Consider the following 26,716-nt stretch of genomic DNA (forward strand, 5'->3'; position numbering starts at 1 on the left):
ACGATTACTTCTGTATCTTTGTCTTAATGCTTTTGTTGTTGACGTGACGTCATACTTTGATACACCTGTCCAGATGGGGTTAGAAACGAAGATGTCTTTTATCACAAAATAGTTTTGGAATATTGCCAAAATAGGAACTTTTAAACTACTTTATTTAATTTCAACAAGAAAGGGTTCAAAAGTAGTGATTTGTAAAGACAAAACGTCCGTTTCATCCACATTGTAGTAGACTTAAGCAATCATTGCAGCTAAAGGTTTTTTTGCTTGACAAGAAAAAGAAACTGTTTTGATAAAGAAAATTTAGAAATGAAAATGAAAAACTTTGATGTTAAAGCAATCCTTTACACAAAAACAGTAATTCTTTAGAAGTATTCACTGAAAACCAAAAAAGTTTTCATCCTAAATAATAGAGTTGTCTCTGTATTAAGAACGATCATGAAAACACGAAAGAGAAATTATTTTCAACAATAATGTTTTACACAAAGCAATTCTAGATCGAGAAAAAACTTTGAAGTTCTATAACTTGCCAGTGTACAGACAAAGCAGTTATTCTGGACTAACGAGGGTTTTAAAGTATATCTCAACATAATAAGCCCACATCCCTGTACTGGGACTTCACAGAATTGTGGGTGTAAAGAAGGGTCAGCTATTTAATGCTGAACATAACACTGGTATTTTCTTTGTAGTTTTGTATTCGTCAATATCAAGATAAATACTTATACAGCAAGAGAGCATACTACAAGTAATAGAAATTTGTCTGAAAACGCATGACCACACAGTGGAAATTTAAAATAGTTAGATACAAAATACTTTCTGCAAACACGAACCAGTGCCTCATAGCTTGCTGTGTTATCTAGTTGTGAACGACATGTACATGGACATCAGTACTGGTTTCTTGTAGAAGTTAGTGGAAAAACAACAATGAAAACGTAACACATAGCAGATATAACATTTCTTTATGGTATTGTTTAAAGTACTTGTAAAACAACGTGCCATTGGTAAGAACAAATACTTGTTTAGGCTCTTGCCTTTTTTGAGGGGGTTGGGGGAGTGGCAAAGTTTTGCTTTTTACTCGTGTACATGCGTCCTGAAGCATCCCGCCCGGTTCTAAATAACAATAAATTTCATATCTTCAGAACTCCTGGGCAGATTTGGTTCACATTTACACCATAGTATCATTATTTACCCATAATATCACGTTCTACAATGCACCATTATTTAGGTGACCATCGATCACGTGAGAAGGGTCGAAGGTCACGTTATTTAAGGGAGGCGGGGCATTCATGTCGGTCATTATCTAGTTTTAGCCCAACTCATATTTGAAAGAAATGACATGGAAATGCTTATTTCACAGGAATTAATTATCACCTAAACACAAAGTTCATCACCTCCATTATTTAACTCGGCAGGAGATGCACGTTCATCAAGTTTTAAGGCTTGGATCCTCTCTATAGCCGGATTCCACTCTAAGTCGACCTGAAGTGACTCTCTGTAAGCCCGGATGGCCTTGTGACTGTCCCCCAGAGTTTGGTAGCAGATGCCCAGTAAAGTGTGTACTATCCAATGCATGTGTCCTCCTTCTTCTTCGTCATACTTCAACACTATCAGGTTACGGAGGGCTGCGTCACGTCCCTTAACGTCTCCGAGCTCGTGATAATCCAAAAATGCAAGGAACGCTGCATAAGGCAGGGGTGGGATACCCATGGTGCCGTCTGGGTGTTCTTCCAACTCTTTTTGTAGATGGGGAAGACATATTCTTTTCAATGCTTTCCCGAAATATAACACTGAAGTAAATGTCTGTTTCGTTTTGAATAGAAGCGAATGTCCACGTCCACAGAATTCTTTCGTATACAAACTGGAATCTTTCGGATAATACCGGACTAAAGATAATACAGACCGACACATTTGCACAGATTTCCAATAATTTCCTGTTTGATAGTGGAACGTTGCTAAATATAAGAGTTCTGTCCCGAACATTGCTTTCGGCATCACAAGGTTTCTGCTTTCTCGTAGTCTTCTGTACTTGGATTTGTTATTGCTGGTGGTAGTAGTTGTGGCGGTGATGGAGCAGAAGTTTGACATTCCCATTCTTGAAAGTACTTCCACTGTATTGAAGTAAACCAGGAAATCATCCAACTCCGACTTTGAAGACAAGAGGGATTGAAATGCATGAGCTAGCCCCGCTCTGTCCTGTACGTTCCGTGCTACGGTTATGTGTCTGGAAAGACAAGTATAGAGTGCCAGATCGTGTCGTGATTCTAATTCTAGTGGCGAGTCCGATTGTTTAAGGATAACTTGTGTTCTTCTGTCAAGAAGACGTTCTATGATATTGGGCTGGTAGTACGTGCCGACAGATAAACATTGCCATTTCATCTGATGAAGTTCTATCAGTAGATATAGTATTTTTTGTTGATTATCCCCGTGGATGTGCCTCTTGAAGAGATTGTTTGTTGGGATGAAGTATTGAGGACAGTATCCGGATTTTACCCAAACGATGAGAACATTGAAACAAAACCAAAAGCAGAGGAAAGTGTTGCTTTCTTTCCAGAATTGTCTCGGAGTATTTTCTACTGCATGGAATATTATTGTTTTTAAGAAATATGAACAAAGAATATCTTCCTCTCCAAAGATATTTTGCAGTGAATCTTTGAGATTCTTTAAAAGGATTTTCAACAAGCCATATACCTGGAATTGGGTATGATTTAGTGAATGAACTAAACGTCTCTCTGCAGTAGCAAATGATATCCTCCACTGCAGTAGGGTATCGTCGGAACACTTATCGCCTATCGGAACAACATGGCAACCTTTTTCTACAATCATATCTATCAGCGTTTGACTTGGCCAGCCATAAAGCCGAGTTCTTCTTACCCATCCAGATGCCTCCTTTGGCCAAGACATGCACGGGAAGCCGTGGACGACGTCAAACGCCCTGCGAAGTTTTGTTGCTTCACCACTAGAGCTTGGTCCGTGGGAGGAGCTGTCAATTCCACACATACGTCCTACTCTGATAACTTCCTCTCTGTATATATCACTAGAGAGGAACACATCTCCTTCAATCTCGACAAACGCATTAGATAACATTCTGCTAAAGCTCCGTGTTTGCCACAACATTAGTTGCAATTTTACATATCCAGGTTGACAGTTCTGTGCCTTGTGCATGAAGAGTATAATTTTGTCATTATATTCTGTAGGAATATGTTGATTTGGGTAAAAAACACATACATTGTTGTCTATCAGCATTTCGTCGTTATCTGAATCTTTCATCATAAAGCCTTCAGAACAACTCCCCGCCATGTACAGAACTAAGGCCTTGTTGAAGGCGTTGTGTAGGTGTTCCTTCACAACAAGTGTCCTCTGCCTGATGTTTACTTCGCCTTGAGAACCCAAAGCTCTGTTCAGTAATCTCGATAAGAGAATAGACATCCCTTCCGAATCTCCTAGATCAACCATGATTATTTTGTCTGTCTGAGAATAGATAATTAAAACATTCGCATTGGAAAGAGAATTAATACATTGTAGGTTGAGAAGAGGATTCCAACAAAAGGAGGAGATGTGTGTATGTCAACGTAAGCATGATTGTAACTTATATTTTGGCTTTGCTATAGCAATCATAGTGCTTCTGCCAAATTATACGTTAAACTGTCGCCACTTTGACTCGGTAACATAAATGTTATTTGTATGAAAAATATACTGTTGGAAAAAAGAAACGCAAGTTCATTTTTTGTAATATAACCTTTAGACACGTGTATGAAATTTAATCAAATTTGACCTTCGTACACCGTGAAAATGATCTTAAGTCAAAATTCAGTCGACCGTGACACCGCCCAACATTGCATACTTTCAGCAGATATTTTGTAAGAAAGCATGCATCGTGCGTCTCAAAGCCAAAGGGAGATTGGGTGACCGTCCCAGAAGCGGACGCCCGCGCATTACTTCGCGACGTCAAGATAGAGGCATACGTCTCTCACACCTCCGTAACAGATTTCAGACAGAGACGACATGACAAGTTGTCGACACTTATGGTCGGCCAGTGTGTCGAAGAACGGTAAGGAATCGGTTGCATGAGTTTCATTTAAGGCCACAACGTCCCTATGTTGGTTCGCCACTTTGCTAAGGTTTGTCGTGACTTTCTAGCTCAAAACAATGTCCTAGTTCTTGATTGACCAACATAGCGTACAGATTTGTCCCCAATCGAATATCTGTGGGACAAGCTGGACAGAAGGGTTAGGAACGCGTCAGCGTCCCATAGAACGTAGCTCAACTACGCAGGCCCTTGTTCAGGAGTGAAATAATATCCCTCAAGGGACAATAAACATCGTGATGGGGTCAATGTTAAGGCGAGTAAGAGCAGCGACTGAAGCCAGGGGTGGGCACACCACGCTATTGATCTGGATCAGGAAACGGCGTAGCGTATCCTTGTTTTAACGCTATTCACGCAAGCACCGTGTGTGACAACAAAAATCATCAAAATGTGTTCGATAATGATGAAATAATTGAGAAACAATGAACTAATGAACCATGTAAAATAATAAATATTGAAAATGAACTTGCGTTTCTCCGCTAGTATATACAAACAAACCTCATTGTTCATTGCAGATGTGAACAAAATAGATTTCACCATTATCAGTGAATCAGGAAATTATAAGTGAGATAAATCCCCCAAAAGTCATTGTTTTCTGCCACGGAGGTTCGAGTGGCATATTCACGTGATTACTATTTAAGTAAGTTCTAGGCTATAATCAATTCTTTTTTTATGGTTGTATGAAACACAAAAATGAATCTCACCTTTTAATATAAATTTATAGTTAGATTCAGTTGTCAGACAACAAATTAAACTGCATCATACAGCTGTTTCATCCTTCTAGGATTCGTCAGTGATGCTACATCATACAGCTGTTTCGTCCTTCTAGGGCTCGTCAGTGATGCTACATCACACAGTTGTTTCGTCCTTCTAGGACTCTTCAGTGATGCTACATCACACAGTTATTTCGTCCTTCTAGGACTCGTCAGTGATGCTACATCACACTCATTGATGTTACATCACACATCTGTTTCGTCCTTCTGGGACTCGTAAGTGATGTGATACTGCATCACACAGCTGTTTCGTCCTTCTAGGACTCGTCAGTGATGCTACATCATACAGCTGTTTCGTCCTTCTAGGACTCGTCAGTGATGCTACATCATACAGCTGTTTCGTCCTTCTAGGACTCGTCAGTGATGCTACATCATACAGCTGTTTCGTCCTTCTAGGACTCGTCAGTGATGCTACATCATACAGCTGTTTCGTCCTTCTAGGACTCGTCAGTGATGCTACATCATACAGCTGTTTCGTCCTTCTAGGACTCGTCAGTGATGCTACATCATACAGCTGTTTCGTCCTTCTAGGACTCGTCAGTGATGCTACATCATACAGCTGTTTCGTCCTTCTAGGACTCGTCAGTGATGCTACATCATACAGCTGTTTCGTCCTTCTAGGACTCGTCAGTGATGTTACATCATACAGTTATTTCGTCCTTCTAGGACTCGTCAGTGATGCTACATCACACTCATTGATATTACATCACACATCTGTTTCGTCCTTCTAGGACTCGTCAGTGATGCTACATCATACAGCTGTTTCGTCCTTCTAGGACTCGTCAGTGATGCTACATCACACAGCTGTTTCGTCCTTCTAGGACTCGTCAGTGATGTTACATCATACAGTTATTTCGTCCTTCTAGGACTCGTCAGTGATGCTACATCACACTCATTGATATTACATCACACATCTGTTTCGTCCTTCTAGGACTCGTCAGTGATGCTACATCATACAGCTGTTTCGTCCTTCTAGGACTCGTCAGTGATGCTACATCATACAGCTGTTTCGTCCTTCTAGGACTCGTCAGTGATGCTACATCATACAGCTGTTTCGTCCTTCTAGGACTCGTCAGTGATGCTACATCACACAGCTGTTTCGTCCTTCTAGGACTCGTCAGTGATGTTACATCATACAGTTATTTCGTCCTTCTAGGACTCGTCAGTGATGCTACATCACACTCATTGATATTACATCACACATCTGTTTCGTCCTTCTAGGACTCGTCAGTGATGCTACATCATACAGCTCTTTCGTCCTTCTAGGACTCGTTAGTGATGCTACATCATACAGCTGTTTCGTCCTTCTAGGACTCATCCGTGATGCTGTGTAAATTTCGAAGCCAAAAAGACGATTGATCAAAAGAAAAGTCAAAATTAGGATAGGGAGATGCACTATCCCAATCATTAAATATTTCCTTTTAAATGTCAGCTGTAAATTGAGGAACAAAGCGCCTATCATTTTTATCATATTTACAAATGTACTTCTTTACATGTAGAATCAAAAACTGCATGTGGCAAGCGATGTCGATCCATGCTTTACTCCACTTATAATATACATCTTATATAGTATATCAGATATCTCATTTATAACAAAAAAAAAAAGTAAATTCCTTATATATATAGTATATAATGTATATATTGAACTCGGAATACATGTTTAGTTGGCTTGCCATCAGAAAAAAAAATTAACCATGAATTTATCGAAACATGTTGTATCTCACGCGCGTCTATATATTCGTGTTCATGAAATATATTTTGGACAATAACTTGTGTTTGGCAGACAATATAAAAAAAGGAAATATGAAAAGCTACAGGTACTATATAGAACGTTGAATCTTTTTAAGTATACTGTTAACACACTAGCCCATACCAGCTTTACATGTATACTGACAACACTTGAACACATACCAGCTTTACATGTATACTGACAACACATGAACACATACCAGCTTTACATGTATACTGACAACACTTGAACACATACCAGCTTTACATGTATACAGACAACACGAACATATACCAGCTTTACATGCATGCTGTTAACACTTGAACACATACCAGCTTTACATGTATACTGACAACACTTGAACACATACCAGCTTTACATGTATACAGACAACACGAACATATACCAGCTTTACATGTATACTGACAACACTTGAACACATACCAGCTTTACATGTATACTGAGAACACTTGAACACATGCCAGCTTTACATGTATACTGATAACACTTGAACACATACCAGCTGTACATGTATACTGATAACACTTGAACGCATACCAGCTGTACATGTATACAGACAACACGAACATATACCAGCTTTACATGTATGCTGTTAACACTTGAACACATACCAACTTTACATGTATACTGAGAACACTTGAACACATACCAGCTTTACATGTATACTGACAACACTTGAACACATACAAGCTGTACATGTATACTGACAACACATGTGCATATACCAGCTTTACATGTATACAGACAACACGAACATATACAAGCTGTACATGTATACTGACAACACTTGAACACATACCAGCTTTACATGTATACTGACAACACTTGAACACATACCAGCTTTACATGTATACTGACAACACTTGAACACATACCAGCTTTACATGTATACTGACAACACTTGAGCACATACAAGCTGTACATGTATACTGACAACACTTGAACACATACCAGCTTTACATGTATACTGATGACACTTGAACACATACCAGCTGTACATGTATACTGACAACACTTGAGCGGTAGTGTGATGGAAGACCTTTAAGATGTAGGTCATACCAGATTTCAAACACTCTTAACAATATAACGAAACGGTAGCTATTTTCTTAAGAAATATCGGTGTTTGTAGTTTTGTAGTTGTTGGTTCAGTAAATAAGTTACTTTTGAGACCAAGTTTGTCTTACCTGTAGAAATATTCAGTAATACGTGTGGGGAAATGTTCAGTAGTACTATTGCTTAACATCACAGTCACACACGTCATGTCTTCATTTTCATGTGTATACATGTTCAGGGCCTCGTCTCGGGCAACATATATACAATATAAAGCAACGACAAATAATTACACGCGGACACTTGTGGAAGATTTGGTTTCCTTCATTCGTTACATTTCAACTCCATGCTAATATATAAACAAATGTTTCCTACATTAAATTGAGATATCCATGTTTATATTTTTAAGGAATGAAAAGAAATATAGCTGAATGTTTTTTTTTCAAATGTCATCATCTATACATATCTGAAAATCAACAACTACAACTGTATTTGAATAATATCAAGCCCGGCTTACATTTAAGAGATTTTCTTCACTATATTTCATAACCTAGAAATAATAGCTTTTTCGTTCTTATGTCAAGTCGACATTTGATGCAATAGTTCTCAATGAAGTGATGTATAATATATCATGTATTTTATGACATATAAGTTCTGGTATAATTTATGTATTTTAAAAAATTTCTCGCCAAAACAGTCTTGTATCTTTAAAAGATTTAAGATACCTGGGCGACACAGATAATATTCAAGATGTCTCATAAAAAATATGAAATATTTCAGAGATGTCAGACAATATATAAGATGTCTTATAAAAGACAAAACTATCGTATGAAAGACTATATATACATATTAAGGTTTTCAGATAGAAACATATTCTGATTATTTCTTTCTTTGTCTTTAAGTAGACTATACACAGTTTGAATATATAATATATCTATATACATGTTTCGTTGCTTCATTAATTGTTATTTCACAATCTACCGAAAGACGATTTCAATGTCTGACAGTGTACCAGTAGCACATCACACTGAACATACTGGTCGAAATCAATACAAAGTACAACACGTGTAAACCCTATAAGACGTACAATGCCTGACAGTGTACCAGTTGCACATCACACTGAACATACTGGTCGAAATCAATACAAAGTACAACACGTGTAAACCCTATAAGACGTACAATGCCAGACAGTGTACCAGTTGCACATCACACTGAACATACTGGTCGATATCAATACAAAGTACAACACGTGTAAACCCTATAAGACGTACAATGTATAGATTTACCAGTAAAGGCATGTTGTGGAATCTGTAAACGAACTGGTAGAATGTAATATCATCAGAGGCAAAATGTCATGATTGTGAGGGACGGATATCAAGTCCCCTGAGGTGGGATTATTACCGAGATCAAAATATGGATGAACCCAACTAGCAAGCGATGGAGGCGTGAAAAGTTGCGTCAATGAACACTATTTCATATATGCTTATATGACAAAATGGAATTTTCATTTTTCACCCTTTCAACCAGTTTTCATTGTTGACCTGATATCGCCACAAGACACGGTAACTCAGAAAACACTTGTTAGACTATCCGAGAGTTAGGCACTCCAGTAGGAGCAAATGTCATACTTTTTTTTAATTGAAGTACTTCAAAATGAAGATTTTGCACTTTTGAATGAGGTAACTACCAATTATTTTTAGAATACAATGTTGCTTAGAAGCTTTTGTCTATATTTGAATATGTAAATAAAAATTCATCTCGATCGGAGTCGATATCAAAATTAAGCAAATTTAAACAGAATTTTCACATATAATTTTGTCATTGCCAATTTTGAAAGGAATAATTTAGTTTGTTCTCTTTCCTAAACCGATAGCTTGTCGCGATTCGCCTGCATCCCTTTGGATGTAATTGTAATTAAACCACTTTTACTAGTATTCAATTGTAACTGATAACATGGTCCGTCTTGACGTTGTCGATTCTTACGTCCGGAACCGTTCCTGACATTAGTCTTTCCCATTTTAACCTTAGATACTATGTAAACAATATGGCGGCAAAGTATTGGTGATTGTTACGCTTGGTGAGAGTAACTTCCTGTTCAAAATGCCTAAAAAGGGGAAAAAGGGAGGCAAGAAGAAGGGAAAGTAAGTTATAGCACTACATTTTTTTCAATGATATTCTAATTACACAGAATTTATCCGGAATAGTTGTGAAACAAACCGGACAGGATATTAATGTCGTAATGACAATAAACCTGAAGACTGTAGATCTAATAGGCCTATTTCTAAATAATATTCCCTGACATCTTACCAGAGGTCTTTATTTAGGACTGTGTAACACTATATTTGTTTTAAAACTTCATTGTCATTGTGTTTATCATTTTCTATTCACATGGACTTACCTTTAAGTATGGCTTATATGTGTAACAGGAGTGGGGGTCAACAGTTACCCGGTCCCGTCTCGCCCTGTATCACCGTCAACCCATGTTCGAAGGGTACAGCTTGTATTTTGTTTTCGAAGGAGGACAAACACTGCTTATTTAAATGTAACAATTTATTTAACAGCAAACATTAATTAACAGGAATTATCAACAATGGCATAGGCCTATACCGACACAGAGACCCCCATCTTACACCGAACACATAAACTTATCTATCTCTATACAAAATAACATTCCACCCAGCTATAGCTTCCCACCCGATAAAGTAATGAATTACACTACCATCCCCCGACCTACCTCAGAGAAGGTTTTCACCCTGTGGAAGTTAATCCAACGCTCTGCACACAAATTATTAGACATACTGCATCTTATACCCTAAAATGAGACAGTTTGAACTAATCACAACACATCACCAGAGACAGAACATCCCTGACACGGACGAAAATGCAAGGAAAACAAGACAGGAGAACTTGCACGTGATATACATAGACCTCCGACAAAACGGGTAACAGGTGACAGGACAAAACAATGGAGAGGTCACCGGTACACAGGGTACAAACACTACAGTAGACCTGACACACGGACACCTGTATAAAGCTGACTAAAATTGAAGCATTGACAGCTTTATATCATAAAATTACACAAGATATAATGTCCCCCGCTACATATGTATGTAAGTCTAAATACATTTGCATGCCTTTGATGATTTACAACTCGATATAATGTATGTCACAAGGCGAAGGCAGTAGAACTGTTGTATCTTCCATGTACTTTTGGCCTACAAAGCTCCATTTCTGGAGCAATAAATCACAGACAGTGGTTTATACAGTCCTCAGACATATCGGTTATTGACTGCTCAATGGATAAAACCATCATTGGGTTACTAGATTTCTATTTTATCATGTCAGTCTGGAGCGGAATAAAAAGCTGATCGAATGTCAGGATGATTAGACTAAAGTATTATTTACAGTGTATCATCTGATCAGAGTCAAGACTCAGTAAACCTTTCTTACTAACCTAAATGCAGTAGCTGTTATTTATACATGTATTGAAAACACTGTATTCATGTGTCTGTTCTGTATACCAGAAGTGCCTCTGGGAAACATGATTCAGACAAAGTTGAAGGTTTGGAGGCTGATGCAGGTACCATGATGGATATCACTGATGCAGAGGGCAAACTCAAACCTGGCAGTTCAGCAGACGGGAAAGGAGGAAAAAAGAAGAAAAAGGGAAAAAAGAAAAAGATTTCTACTGCAGACAAAGCTTTGGTACGATAATTCATCTCTCATAATACATGTATATTGCATTTACCAGTACAGGACCTGAATGTCATAAATTATTAGACATATTCAAAATGACTAGGATTACACATATATGTACTTGCACTAGTTTGAATAAAATTAATAAGAAATTTCTAAATACCAGAAGAAAAAAATATTAGAGGAATAAGATTAGTCAGTTGTAATTTTCAGTTATAGGAGCTTTATGTATATGTCACTTACCAACTTATGTCTGTTTTATAAGTATTAACATTGTATTCAGGAAAATTGAAATTTGATTTTTAAAAAAAACCTTCTTCTCAGTGTCTAAATCTGTGCAGGTGTTAATTTGAAGATAATATCTTTGTATTTTCCACAGCTGGTTAGTTTAATGTATTTGAACAATATTGAAATCACAATTGAACCCAAAACTTATATGATATCTCCTTTCTTTTTTAATCTTTTTCAGGAGAAATTAGAAAAGGCAGCTGATAAATTAAAAGCAAATAAAATTTTCTTCATTCCGTTTGTAAATCGTATGGATCGGTGGCTGGCTGCTAATTCTCAACTGGCTGTGGAGCTTTTTAAGAAATGTGATCAGGAAGATGAAGGATATATCAATTATGATGATTTTAAATCAGGTGAGGAATGCATTAATTGAATTAACATTGATTTTAAATCTTAGCTAATTTTTCCACTGGTTTAAGAAGCTGCTGTGACTGTTGCTGCATTCAAGTCTGAAACATAAATAGACATTTCTTCATCATACACTTCTGATTACTCAGCTTGTTGTACCTTCATTGTCTGTGGAATTTGAGTACCTTATTTTCAATGGTCCTTGGTCTAGAGTTATGAAAATAAAATATCAAAATAATTTGCATTTAGATATAAATGGGAGGTGATTTAAGTCAGTTGTCTCCCATTTTACATTAACAGGGATGTTCGATCTTGGCGTTATCTGTAACAGGACAGAGTTACATTTACTGGCAAAGTTGATGGACAGGGAAAACAGTGGTGATATTGACTATTATGACATTCCCAAAGGTCTGCAGTATGTAAGGTAAGTAAACTACAAGGACATTACAAGATATTGCCAACGTAAACAAATACCAGTGTACATGAAAAAGTGTATCTTGATTTGCATAAAACAACTACAACAAACATAACAGAATGTTTCTGAATTGCCTGTACATATAATTATATTTATTCCCAAACATCTGAAGCTGTCAAGAGAGGTCAAGAACTCTGCAAAATATACAATTTAGCTAAAGCAGTAATTTTACTACATAATGGAAAATTCAATGGTAAAGTTAGGTTAACGATAAACATCATAAGAATATTTAGACTTCTCAGATTTATTTCAAATAGGTCTTCAAAAAATATACACTTCATGTGAAATTTTCATGTTGTCATTTTTGTTATTTGTATATATGTGCATTTTAAATATAAATTACATGTACTTTGGAAATTGTGAAATGTCTACAAAGTGACTGTCAAAGAGGTTGAAAGATATAGCTGATGTAAAAAGGAACATGTATTTTGGGTGTATTAGCCTAGACGTGTTTATCATTCCTGCCGATTAATGATGATGTAATTTGATTTCCACAATATTGAAGTGAAGAATAATCTGTGAAGTCGCTTGGTATGATAATGTCTGACAAAATGACATATAGTTGGTGTATCATTTGACAGAGAACTGGAGGAGATGGACAAAGAGGCAGAAGAGGCGGAAAATATTCTCATCAAAACAGAACGCAACATGGATCACTGTAAAAAGTGTAAGATGGGTATCAATGGACCTAGCATGATAAAAAATCCCAGGCAAGTACATTGATCAAGTTTTTAAACCAAACACTATTTTTTCCATTGAGAAGTATATCATACACGTTAAAAACTGCACTACCTCTTTACAGGAATTCATATGCATGTCTTACAATTGTATTTATTATGTGATTTTTGCATGTATAGTTTTATCAAACCAAAATAATCATAAATAAGCCCAGAATTCCTTCTTATACTGAATTTTATGTTGACAGATATTTGTTACTTGAGCTGGTGTTTGTGACATTCCATGCTAATGCTGACCACCCTTGGCATTTGGAAGAGTTAGTCCATACACACATACCAGTGTGTGGTCTCTTACAACTCATAGCAGAGCTCACAGGCATCCAGTCCACCAAACTGTCCCTCTTCAGTGACAAGTCTCGTAATCGTGAGGCCATGTTACCTCCTGATATGACCCTTAAGGAGCTAGGATATGAAGGGGCATCTCAGAATGAACCTGAGGAAACAACTCTATATTATGATTACAAGGTTGAATTCACAGACTGTCCCGTACTTCTGTGTGATCATTATTTTGGAGAGGAAATTAAATTAGGTCAGCGCTACAGACCACCTGCTGAAAAATCTGCCAAAATTAAGAAATGACAAAAATATATTCTTTTGAAGTATAACTATTTTGACTACAAAAGATGGATCTGGCTTGTAAGAAATCAGTGGGTTTCTCACTGCACATCTTATCAAAACTATGTTTAACATGGAATGATGTGTTCATACAGCATACAAGTGGGTGCTTACAACATCACTTGGTGGATGCCATATGCTTGGACTCTCAGAACCAGGATATGCCATCAGTTCTGATCTATAGACTGTTCAAAGCCATCAGGTCCATTCCATAAAAGTGAAGCTGACACACATCTTTAGCCCCAGGTCCACAGAAATAATCCTATATACACATTAAAGACTTAGGTCTATAGATTACTGTGTAGTGTGTACATGTCATACATTCAAGTCTACATGTCATACATTCAGGTCCATAGAACCGGTACTGTGTAGTGTGTACATGTCATACATTCAGGTCTATAGAACCGGTACTGTGTAGTGTGTACATGTCATACATTCAGGTCTATAGAACCAGTACTGTGTAGTGTGTACATGTCATACATTCAGGTCTATAGAACCGGTACTGTGTAGTGTGTACATGTCATACATGCAGGTCTATATGTCATACATTCAGGTCTATAGAACCAGTAGTGTGTAGTGTGTACATGTCATACATTCAGGTCTATAGAACTGGTACTGTGTAGTGTGTTCATGTCATACATTCAGGTCTACATGTCATACATTCAGGTCCATAGGACCAGTACTGTGCAGTGTGTATATGTCAAACATTCAGGTCCATAGAACCTGTACTGTGTTGTGTGTACTTGTCATACATTTAGGTCTACATGTCATACATTCAGGTCCATAGAACCGGTACTGTGTTGTGTGTACGTCATACATTCAGGTCTACATGTCATACATTCAGGTCTATAGAACCAGTACTGTGTAGTGTGTACATGTCATGCATTTAGGTCCATAGAACCTGTACTGTGTTGTGTGTACATGTCATACATTCATGTCTACATGTCATACATTCAGGTCCATAGAACCGGTACTGTGTTGTGTGTACATGTCATACATTCAGGTCTACATGTCATATATTCAGGTCCATAGAACCTGTACTGTGTAGTGTGTACATGTCATACATTCAGGTCTACATGTGATACATTCAGGTCCATAGAACCTGTACTGTGTTGTGTGTACATGTCATACATTCAGGTCTACATGTCATACCTTCAGGTCCATAGAACCTGTACTGTGTTGTGTGTACATGTCATACATTCAGGTCTACATGTCATACCTTCAGGTCTATAGAACCGGTACTGTGTAGTGTGTACATGTCATACATTCAGGTCTACATGTCATACATTCAGGTCCATAGAACAAGTACTGTGTAGTGTGTACATGTCATACATTCAGGTCTACATGTCATATATTCAGGTCTATAGAACCGGTACTGTGTAGTGTGTACATGTCATACATTCAGGTCTACATGTCATACATTCAGGTCCATAAAACCAGTACTGTGTAGTGTGTACATGTCATACATTCAGGTCTACTTGTCATACATTCAGGTCCATAGAACCTGTACTGTGTTGTGTGTACATGTCATACATTCAGGTCTACATGTCATACATTCGACTCGTCATTATAAAACTAGTACTGTGTAACCAGTACTATGTACACATCATTGACTCGGGTGTAGATTTGTACTGCGTACACATCATTGACTCGGGTGTATATTTGTACTGTGTACACATCATTGACTCGGGTGTAGATTTGTACTGTGTACACATCATTGACTCGGGTGTAGATTTGTACTGTGTACACATCATTGACTCGGGTGTGGATTTGTAGTATGTGTCTTGATTCATTTTGAGGCCTTAAAACCAACTGTCTGGGAAATATATGGAAGATTACATGGGTACGTCATCATTGACTCTAAGAGCATGTGATTCTGTTATTTTTTTTATTTATTTATTATTATTTTTTTTGGTATTAATCTATCATTTACGCATTATTGAATTTAAAAGAATGTGTGATGACACTCTAGGTATCTGAAAAAAATATGTTTGATAATATTGAATTTCAAAATAAACTATGATATATTTTGGTCTAGTTAGTAATGAGTTATTGGAAACCTTACACCCTCGGTAAACATCTTAAGTAGGATATAAATCAGGCTCTTTTGTTCCAATGCATTCATTATATTGAAATTCGACAATTCTGTTCTAGGAATAACCATACCATGTTTTAATATGTCGTCGTGTACTGACGGGTTCAAAACGTTCATGAACAGTGAGTAAGGAGCATGCAATCGGACGTTAAGATTTAAATATGTACTCAAATACATGCCAGAGCGACCTGTCAATACGATGTAATTGTATACCAGATATAGAAATAACTGATAACTATACTTCTTTGCTACATCCTACATCTGTTTTATCATTCGTCGACTCCTCGGTGATAGTAGAGGCTATACGTATGGGAATAATGTTGTAATATACACTAACCCAATGCGAGCCACTGTTCAGAAGAGTTTGATCATGCTTCTCATGTAGCATACAGGATTATAACAAAATTCAGAAATAAAAAGTAAATCAACAGCTGAATGATGAGTCGTTCCCGATTCACTGGTTGTGAGTCATAATGACCCAACAGATGACAAGCTAAACTAATATCTTTTACCCTCTAATCCAAACCAATGACGTAATACAATACCCTAGGAACTAAACCAAGGAAACAACACAATACCCTAGGAACCAAACCAATGACGTAATACATTACCCTCTGATCCAAACCAATGACGTAATACATTACCCTCTGATCCAAACCAATGACGTAATACAATACCCTAGGAACCAAACCAAGGAAACAGCACAATACCCTAGGAACCAAACCGATGACGTAATACATTACCCTCTGATCCAAACCAATGACGTAATACAATACCCTAGGAACCAAACCAAGGAAACAGCACAATACCCTAAGAACCAAACCGATGACGTAATACATTACCCTCTGATCCAAACCAATGACGTAATACATTAGCCTCTGATCCAAACCAATGACGTAATACAATACGCTAGGAACCAAACCAAGGAAACAGCACAATACCCTAGGAACCAAACCGATGACAAGCTACAATTCCTCTAATTGAAACCGATGACAAGCTACATACCCTCAAACCAAATGTGACTTGACCCTACGACTGGAAAACCTTTCACCCCATGATAATGGTTGATAAATCTTGTGAAAAGGATATATATGCATATTTTTGATGGAATTTCCAGCGTAAAACGTACAGTAAGCAAATTCACCAGGCCTACTGGAAACCATAATAGTAACGGAAGTACATTCAACACATGGCATGCTGGATTCGTTTGGTAAATCTAGAAAACATAGATATACATATTTTAGAAGATAGATAATGAAGGAACGAGGTTATAACAATAAATAAAATGACACAGTTTAGAAAGGATCCAGGTACGTAGTTAGAATTTACCAGTTTTGTTTATTTATGTTTGTACATGAGGATAACTGGGTTTATGCTAATAAACAAGATATGAAACGGGATGTTTATACACTAGCGTGTATTTTCAAGCTTAACGAAAAGATACAAAAACATATATCAAGAAAATCTTTTTTTCCCCTTACTTTTGTTTTCTTAGTTTCAGATCAAGCTATACAGCTATTCAAATATGCTACGTTGTACAATGAGTATATACTGATTTCTTGATATAAAATTGAATAATAGGAGTGGTCATTTTTAAGAGGTGGAAGGTCGGTAGATGATTGTTTAATAGAGATGATTTCTCGAGATCTGATTCTGTATGGAATTAATTTGGAAAGGTCTCTCTGAAGAGGCCATTGTCTATCAGTAAGATCTCTCGAGAAATTGGGATGATCTCTCTGGAAAAAGAATTGTTTATCAAGGTGGTATGTTGAGAAAGTTTTGCTTCATTGGGATTGTCTCTGTGTAGATAGAATCGTTTATCAGGGAGGTCTGTCGAGAAAGGTTGTCTTAATTGGGAAGGTCTCTGTGAAGAGAGAATGGTTTATCAGGGTGGTATGTCGAGAAAGTTTTGCTTCATTGGGAAGGTCTCTGTGAAGAGAGAATCGTTTATCATGGAGGTCTGTCGGGAATTATTGTTTCATTGGGAAGGTCTGTGAAGAGAGAATTGTTTATCGGGGAGGTATGTCGAGAAAGGTTTGCTTCATTGGGAAGGTCTCTCTGAAGATTGAGGACTGGTTAATTTGGTAAGTCCCGATATATATATTTATTTGAAAAGAACAAAATCAACTAACAGAGAGAGAGAGAGAGAGAGAGAGAGAGAGAGAGAGAGAGAGAGAGAGAGAGAGAGAGAGAGAGAGAGAGAGAGAGAGAGAGAGAGAGAGAGAGAGAGAGAGAGAGAGAGAGACAGAGAGAAGAAAGAGAGAGGAGAGAGAAAACAAGCTAATGAGAGGGAGAGAGAGAAAATGAGAGAGAGACAGAGAGACATAGAGACAGACAGACAGACAGGTCGAGAGAGAGAGACAAGAGAGAGAGGGAAGAGTAGAGAGAGAGAGGGAGAGAGAGAGAGAGAGAGGCAGAGAGAGATACACAGACGTTTTTGTGATTGGAGACGATGTAAGAATTATTAGATTGATATTTTACACATCATTTCACATCTGAAACAACCAACGATTTATTTGTTTCATATTTAAATTTTCCTTTCGAAACAAAATAGAAAAATACCATGTAATCTCCGTCAAAAAAAGGAATGATATGAGTATTCAATCCAAGAGCTTTGCATCTGAGAGCAGGGATCTTATCACTGTGCTACCGTTACGTTATTGATACTAGACTTATTAATTGTAGAGTTTGAAATGTCAATGTTTCTTTAAAAAAAGATAATTGAACCCTGTTTGTCTGTTAAAGTTATTACTAAAACGAATTTACACTGACAGTTTAACACAATGGAGAATCGTCCACTGTCTTTCGATCAGTTTGAATTTGCCTTCAGAATTTTAGTCCCTTAACTGAGGAGAGGAATAAGGGCGAAACTGTTGTAAGGTGCAGTTTAATTCATTACTTGGCGCTACTGTATCTAACTTTTTTCTTTCTTCTTGAAGTACAAAGTGACGTTTGAAGGCTTCTCTTTGGAGGTGACAAACCCCACCATCCACCCTTTTCTGTATTTCTTATATATGTTCTGTAAAGACGTTTGTGTTGGTAAACACTCATTTGCATACATGGTGCTGTTTCACTTAAAATTCAATGCAACTAATAAAACCAAACCTACCGAGTGGTATTTTTGTTTATAATAACCATTTGGTTACTTTACGTAGCAATATTTTTACGAAAAAAACTGAAATACGGTGAGATTTTGAAGCTATTGGGCACTGGTGTAGCGGATCTGTTTTACAAACGTTCAATATACGTTACCTATACCGTGATACACAAAGGGCATCAGGTAGAAAATATCAAATAAGATTATTTAAACGGAGGTGAGGACCGAAATTTAATTTCACAATTTACAAAATGTAATACCCGACATTATTTCAATGTCTGATTTCGTTGGTATTCTTAAATTAGTGTGCTTTGAAGTGAATAGATTTGAAATACCGCGTTTAAGTTTTTTCCTTTTGTATATGTAGAATACAAAAGCGAGATTAATACACGTCTTCTTGAAGAAGTCAAGTGTGACTTTGCTGGCAAGCGTGGGCTGTCACGTGAGCAAAGCTCCCGAAAATAGTGTTCTCCTTATACCCTTTCCTAGTCGCTTTTATGAATGTGGCCATAGCATGTCCGTTACGGTCTGCTGAGTTTATGTACACTCCTGGGGATCTACAGGAAATATGCAATTCCATAAAGGCCAATCTTTTAACACGTTTATTTATTTTTTTAATCAACTATCGTAAATTGCAAACAGTCAGTATGCTGTATGATCCAGGGACCCTTATTGCGAATGCCAGGTTTGATCATTCAGACTGGTTTATATAGACATATATAACGTAAGGTCGAGAAATTGGCGATCGTGACATGTATTTGTTTGGCTAACACAGGTAGATTTCTCGGACAGTTGAAGAAAATCATTAAAGATCTAGTTTCGAATAAAACGTTAAAATGGTTTTAAAACATCCGTTTGATTTTAACATATTTAATTCCAAATAAATAGTTACAAAATAATTGGACATAAGTATTCACAACTTATCACAGTATTTTTCTTCAAAATACATCATAAATACAAGCAATAAATCGATAGGACAATTTACGCAACTTATTGATAGAGAGAGAGAGAGAGAGAGAGAGAGAGAGAGAGAGAGAGAGAGAGAGAGAGAGAGAGAGAGAGAGAGAGAGAGAGAGAGAGGAGAGAGAGAGAGAGAGAGAGAGAGAAAATGAGAGAGAGAGAGAGGAGAGAGAGACAGAGAAGGAGAGAGAGAGACAAGAGAGAGAGGGAAGAGTAGAGAGAGAGGGAGGAGTAGAGAGAGAGAGAGACATAGAAAGAGAGAACAGACAGACAGACAGGTCGAGAGAGAGAGACAGAGAGAGAGAGAGAGAGAGAGAGAGAGAGAGAGAGAGAGAGGAGAGAGAGAGGAGTTTAATTCATTAGAGAGAGAGAGAGGAGAGAGAGATACACAGACGTTTTTGTGATTGGAGACGATGTAAGAATTATTAGATTGATATTTTACACATCATTTCACATCTGAAACAACCAACGATTTATTTGTTTCATATTTAAATTTTCCTTTCGAAACAAAATAGAAAAATACCATGTAATCTCCGTCAAAAAAAGGAATGATATGAGTATTCAATCCAAGAGCTTTGCATCTGAGAGCAGGGATCTTATCACTGTGCTACCGTTACGTTATTGATACTAGACTTATTAATTGTAGAGTTTGAAATGTCAATGTTTCTTTCAAAAAAGATAATTGAACCCTGTTTGTCTGTTAAAGTTATTACTAAAAAGATTTTACTTATTGAGAGAGAGAGAGAGAGAGAGAGAGAGAGAGAGAGAGAGAGAGAGAGAGAGAGAGAGAGAGAGAGAGAGAGAGAGAGAGAGAGAGAGAGAGAGAGAGAGAGAGAGAGAGAGAGAGAGAGACATAGAAAGAGAGAGGAGAGAAAAAACAAGCTAATGAGAGGGAGAGAGAGAAAATGAGAGAGAGACAGAGAGACATAGAGACAGACAGACAGACAGACAGGTCGAGAGAGAGAGAGAGAGAGAGAGAGAGAGAGAGAGAGAGAGAGAAACATAGAAAGAGAGAGGAGAAGCTGAGAGGGAGAGAGAGAAATGAGAGAGAGAGACAGAATGAGAGCGAGAGAGAGAAAATGAGAGAGAGACAGAGAGAGAGAGAGAGAGAGAGAGAGAGAGAGAGAGAGAGAGAGAGAGAGAGAGTAGTAAACAGAAGTGGACACTTGAGAGATAATTGTTTAATAGGATCATATTTTCTTATAGTGTTAATGTATAAACTCCCAGTCTTAGAAATTTTCTCATAGTCACAGGGACCTGAGAACCTGTTACAGTGTTTCGATCTATACAGACATAATTTCTATAAATGGAAAAAAGACGTTGGAAGTTGGGAAGATAGGTCATAATACTTCAATAAAACTGAAACCTTTGTTTGATATATTTGACTCTACATACATCATAGAGGGGTGTTGTTTTAATCCAATGTTGACCCTGCCCTCCCTAATTTCTAAAACTGTTATAAACACGCCATGCACAAATACATCTATAATATATTCTTATGTCCCTATGACATCGATGTGTGTCAGTGTTCGTTAGATTATTGTCTTATCCGGTTTGCTTTGATGGGCCTAGTAGGTCACAGTTTTCGTATTCAGAGAAGGAAAAAGCCTGTTGTAATTTCCAGTACGAAGCGGTCAATACTATCTGTTGAGATGAGTAGTTTCAGTAGGTCACAGTTTCCGTATTCAGAGAAGGAAAAAGCCTGTTGTAATTTCCAGTACGAACCGGTCAATACTATCTGTTGAGATGAGTAGTTGTTAACAGTTTCCGCAACAGCCCATCTGTTAAACACGTGTAGGTCAATTACACACCAAATAGTAAAAATAATACTTCACAGTTGAATATTGAGTTGTGGCAGAATAGAACATTTACTGGATATGTATTTGTAAAATATCATACAGACATACACTTGATAAGTAGAGGTAGAATAAAAAATCTTTATCTACTATAGATGTGAACGTCTGTTGAGCTTGAGATGAAAAGACCATCTTTAATGTATCTAAATAATCATACAGGTGAATGTTTATTTAGTCGGACTATCACACAATTTACTTGTACATACTTGTGTAACTGGTTAACTAAAAGGACTATGTAAGACATTGAGATCATCTCTCCTTCCCAAACGTCCTCTTTCTTCCACTCCGGGTAGGTAAATCCACGCTTTTTACCGGCCTGAGATTTTCCTTGTCTCAGCCTAGGGTTGAGACAAGCTACATATGATCTTTGCACATTCTGAAAACATTTTAAGTAACGCATTTTATTAAATTATGGGGCTAGTGTTCCTCCCAATTAAGATGTTGACATTTCTTCCGATAAATTTTGATTTCCCTTAGTCGGCTTCTAGGTTTTGACATGCAGGCCCTTTGCAACGAATTCAGATCCAATTTAATTAAGTGAATCAGTTCTCTCATGAGATCTCACCTCTGAAAAAAATCACTGTTAAAGTGGCCATCCGCCTTCCCCGTTAGAACTCCCTCCACTTAAGAAGTCTTCCTGATTTATCAATGATAATTTTGTCCTGTTCAATGTTATTTTTCCCAAGTGGTCAGTGGGTAGAAAGACGAACTTCAACTGTTAGATTTTATGCGGATGTTAAGAGGATTTCCATTATAATTTTGTCTAGCACTGCACAAAATAAAGGAAACCATGAAAGGCCATAACATTTTATATAAAATTTATGTATATGAATACAGTAAGTACCATGGTAAATAGAGGCACATGCATTTTACAATTGTTATTAACAAATATCAAGGTCAATTAAAAGTTGATTAATTTCTTTATAATCATACACACAGAACAGTTGGAATAACAAACGTACAAAGTATTGATTTGTCTATATTACAGTTTGAGTTGTTGGCAAATCTGCAAATGTGATATTTCGATTAAACGTGTGGTGTTTGTCCCTCAACACTGTTTGCTGTGTAGGATATCGAAGCTTGTTTAGGGTGGTCTCTAAAGATCTGAATCGAGTTCCTTGTTCTTCACTTTTTATCGGAATCTTTTATCACATACAGGCAAGCCTTGTGTATCTATGGTGTTAATGTTGAACGGTCTGGTCCCTTTCACATCCTGGTATGTTTATATAGATAAGAAATACACACTTAATACTTAATCCGCACTTTGTAAATATTTTGATGATATTTTAACATTGGAACATATGTAATTTAATCCAAACAATATACTGCTGTGATCTACGGCGCCGAATCTACTGACATTAAAAGAAGTAAGCTTGATTCACATAAATGAAACATTTCTCCTCCTTTAACCAACAGTAAAAAAAAATATGAGAAGATTTTTATCTGTAGTGGAGTATTTATCCAATCTGCGCCGCACAAATATCAGTTACGTTTGCATGATCAGGCAACTTTATTTTTTCAAGTGATCATTTATTGGGTGTTCCACCAAATGAAATATATGTATCAATAATGTCATAAACACCTTGTTCCCTTGCCTTGTAAAACTTGGCGTCGTTCAAATGCTTGCTATAGGTCAGACGTCGGAGGTCGATCACGTGTGACACAATAGATGTAAATCTCTGATGCCATTTTGTGTTGGAGACGTGCTAAGATATCAACAATAACATATTTTATAACCTGCAATATATCTATTTTATCAAATTACAAAATAAAAAGGAAACTGTTAAAGATGTTACCGCCAGGACTGTATAACTACAAACACGTTACGCAGCGTAAACACTGCGCAATACGTCTGGCCTGCTGAAGTCATCTTACCTTTAAAACTATCTCCACTCCCCAAAAATTAAAAAAGCTTGTGGAGTCTCCACGTTTTATCTTTTGTTTACGTTATAATCTGTTCTTAGATAAAAACAAAACATGAAGTTCAAATTTGGCAATTTAACAATGATTGATGAAGACTGGTGACCGTTTTAGGGCATGAGAAAGTTAAGAATGGCGGTAAAAAATAAAGAAGAAACATGAAGCTAAAATTGCTTTAATTAAAGTTAGTGAAGATGTGCGACTCTTTCAGCTTGTCGGGCCGAGACAAATGGACTTATGTCATCATCATTTATTAACCTTTATATCTCGTGTATGTACATTGCTCGCATACAGCTCCATTTACAAGATTAAAATCGGATAACTTAACTTTGAATAGCAATACCAATGAAGATGATGTCGGTTACACCTTATCGTTGAACTTGCCTAGCACGCACATGCTAGCTAGGTTGCTCGATTTTATGAGTGGAGGCAGCTGTCGCGTTGATGCCATTTCTGTGGTATTGTGTTATGAATCCCAATGACATATCATCTTCGATTTTTGTGTGTAGAGTGAACCACCCTTAGAGCCAAAGTTGGGCCAATGTATACTGATAAGTATAGGTTTCTATGCCACCTTACAAACCCATGCAAATCAAGACATACACGTGCTCGTTAATGGTATCATATTGTGTAAATCTAGCTGTAGCCTTCCGATGGTCTTCATTACCGACATTCTTGACCTGATGTCCTCTAAGAAAAAGGTTTTAATTCCCGACATTCTCGACCTGATGTCCTCTAAGATAAAAGGTTTCATTCCCGACATCCTACCACCTGGTCTCCTCTAAGATAAAGGTTTTCATTCCCGACATTCTGCCTCCTGGTCTCCTCTAAGATAAAGGTTTTAATTCCCGACATTCTCGACCTGATGTCCTCTAAGATAAAGGTTTTCATTCCCGACATTCTACCACCTGGTCTCCTCTAAGATAAAGGTTTTCATTCCCGACACTCTCGACCTGATGTCCTCTAAGATAAAAGGTTTTCATTCCCGACATTCCGCCACCTGGTCTCCTCTAAGATAAAGGTTTTAATTCCCGACACTCTCGATCTGATGTCCTCTAAGATAAAGGTTTTAATTCCCGACATTCTCGATCTGATGTCCTCTAAGATAAAGGTTTTCATTCCCGACACTCTCGACCTGATGTCCTCTAAGATAAAAGGTTTCATTCCCGACATTCTACCACCTGGTCTCCTCTAAGATAAAGGTTTTCATTCCCGATATTCTGCCACCTGGTCTCCTCTAAGATAAAGGTTTTCATTCCCGATATTCTGCCACCTGGTCTCCTCTAAGATAAAGGTTTTAATTCCCGACATTCTACCACCTGGTCTCCTCTAACATAAAGGTTTTCATTCCCGATATTCTGCCACCTGGTCTCCTCTAAGATAAAGGTTTCATTCCCGACATTCTACCACCTGGTCTCCTCTAAGATAAAGGTTTTCATTCCCGATATTCTGCCACCTGGTCTCCTCTAAGATAAAGGTTTTAATTCCCGACATTCTCGACCTGATGTCCTCTAAGATAAAAGGTTTCATTCCCGACATTCTACCACCTGGTCTCCTCTAAGATAAAGGTTTTCATTCCCGACACTCTCGACCTGATGTCCTCTAAGATAAAAGGTTTTCATTCCCGACATTCCGCCACCTGGTCTCCTCTAAGATAAAGGTTTTAATTCCCGACACTCTCGATCTGATGTCCTCTAAGATAAAGGTTTTAATTCCCGACATTCTCGACCTGATGTCCTCTAAGATAAAGGTTTTCATTCCCGACACTCTCGACCTGATGTCCTCTAAGATAAAAGGTTTCATTCCCGACATTCTACCACCTGGTCTCCTCTAAGATAAAGGTTTTCATTCCCGATATTCTGCCACCTGGTCTCCTCTAAGATAAAGGTTTTCATTCCCGATATTCTGCCACCTGGTCTCCTCTAAGATAAAGGTTTTAATTCCCGACATTCTACCACCTGGTCTCCTCTAAGATAAAGGTTTTCATTCCCGATATTCTGCCACCTGGTCTCCTCTAAGATAAAGGTTTTAATTCCCGACATTCTCGACCTGATGTCCTCTAAGATAAAAGGTTTCATTCCCGACATTCTACCACCTGGTCTCCTCTAAGATAAAGGTTTTCATTCCCGATATTCTGCCACCTGGTCTCCACTAAGATAAAAGGTTTCATTCCCGACATTCCGCCACCTGGTCTCCTCTAAGATAAAGGTTTTAATTCCCGACATTCTCGACCTGATGTCCTCTAAGATAAAGGTTTTCATTCCCGACATTCTCGACACGGTCTCCTCTAAGATAAAAGGTTTCATTCCCGACATTCTCGACACGGTCTCCTCTAAGATAAAAGGTTTCATTCCCGACATTCCGCCTCCTGGTCTCCTCTAAGAGAAAGGTTTTAATTCCCGACATTCTCGACCTGATGTCCTCTAAGATAAAGGTTTTCATTCCCGACACTCTTGACCTGATGTCCTCTAAGATAAAGGTTTTCATTCCCGACATTCTCGACACGGTCTCCTCTAAGATAAAAGGTTTCATTCCCGACATTCTCGACACGGTCTCCTCTAAGATAAAAGGTTTCATTCCCGACATTCCGCCACCTGGTCTCCTCTAAGATAAAAGGTTTCATTCCCGATATTCTGCCTCCTGGTCTCCTCTAAGATAAAAGGTTTCATTCCCGACATTCCGCCACCTGGTCTCATCTAAGATAAAAGGTTTCATTCCCGACATTCCGCCACCTGGTCTCCTCTAAGATAAAAGGTTTCATTCCCGACATTCTGCCTCCTGGTCTCATCTAAGATAAAAGGTTTCATTCCCGACATTCCGCCACCTGGTCTCCTCTAAGATAAAAGGTTTCATTCCCGACATTCTCGACCTGATGTCCTCTCAGAGAAAGGAAAATATCCGTGCCGCCATTACTTAAGCTTGTTGTTGTTTCAAGTCTTATTTACAGTCATAAAACTGTTTAACCAAGCCTATGC

General features: G+C 37.7%; 2 protein-coding genes across 2 annotated transcripts; one reads left to right on the forward strand and one right to left on the reverse strand.

Annotated features, from left to right (window-relative positions):
• Positions 1-1,368: 1,368 nt before the first annotated feature.
• LOC132559880 (uncharacterized) lies at positions 1,369-3,450 on the reverse strand. The gene has a single exon (XM_060224513.1). It carries the CDS (start codon positions 3,448-3,450, stop codon positions 1,369-1,371), a length of 2,082 nt encoding a protein of 693 aa, XP_060080496.1.
• A 6,304-nt stretch (positions 3,451-9,754) lies between these two features.
• LOC132559618 (uncharacterized) lies at positions 9,755-13,777 on the forward strand. Its single transcript, XM_060224254.1, has 6 exons — positions 9,755-9,795; positions 11,179-11,359; positions 11,820-11,991; positions 12,287-12,410; positions 13,043-13,171; positions 13,387-13,777. Exons 1-6 carry the CDS (start codon positions 9,755-9,757, stop codon positions 13,775-13,777), a joined length of 1,038 nt encoding a protein of 345 aa, XP_060080237.1.
• The last annotated feature ends 12,939 nt before the right edge of the window (positions 13,778-26,716 follow it).

The sequence above is a fragment of the Ylistrum balloti genome, unplaced genomic scaffold (assembly GCF_031769215.1).
Source record: "Ylistrum balloti isolate Yb309-2 unplaced genomic scaffold, AGI_CSIRO_Ybal_v1 Utg369664, whole genome shotgun sequence".
In the NCBI taxonomy this organism is placed as follows: domain Eukaryota; kingdom Metazoa; phylum Mollusca; class Bivalvia; order Pectinida; family Pectinidae; genus Ylistrum; species Ylistrum balloti.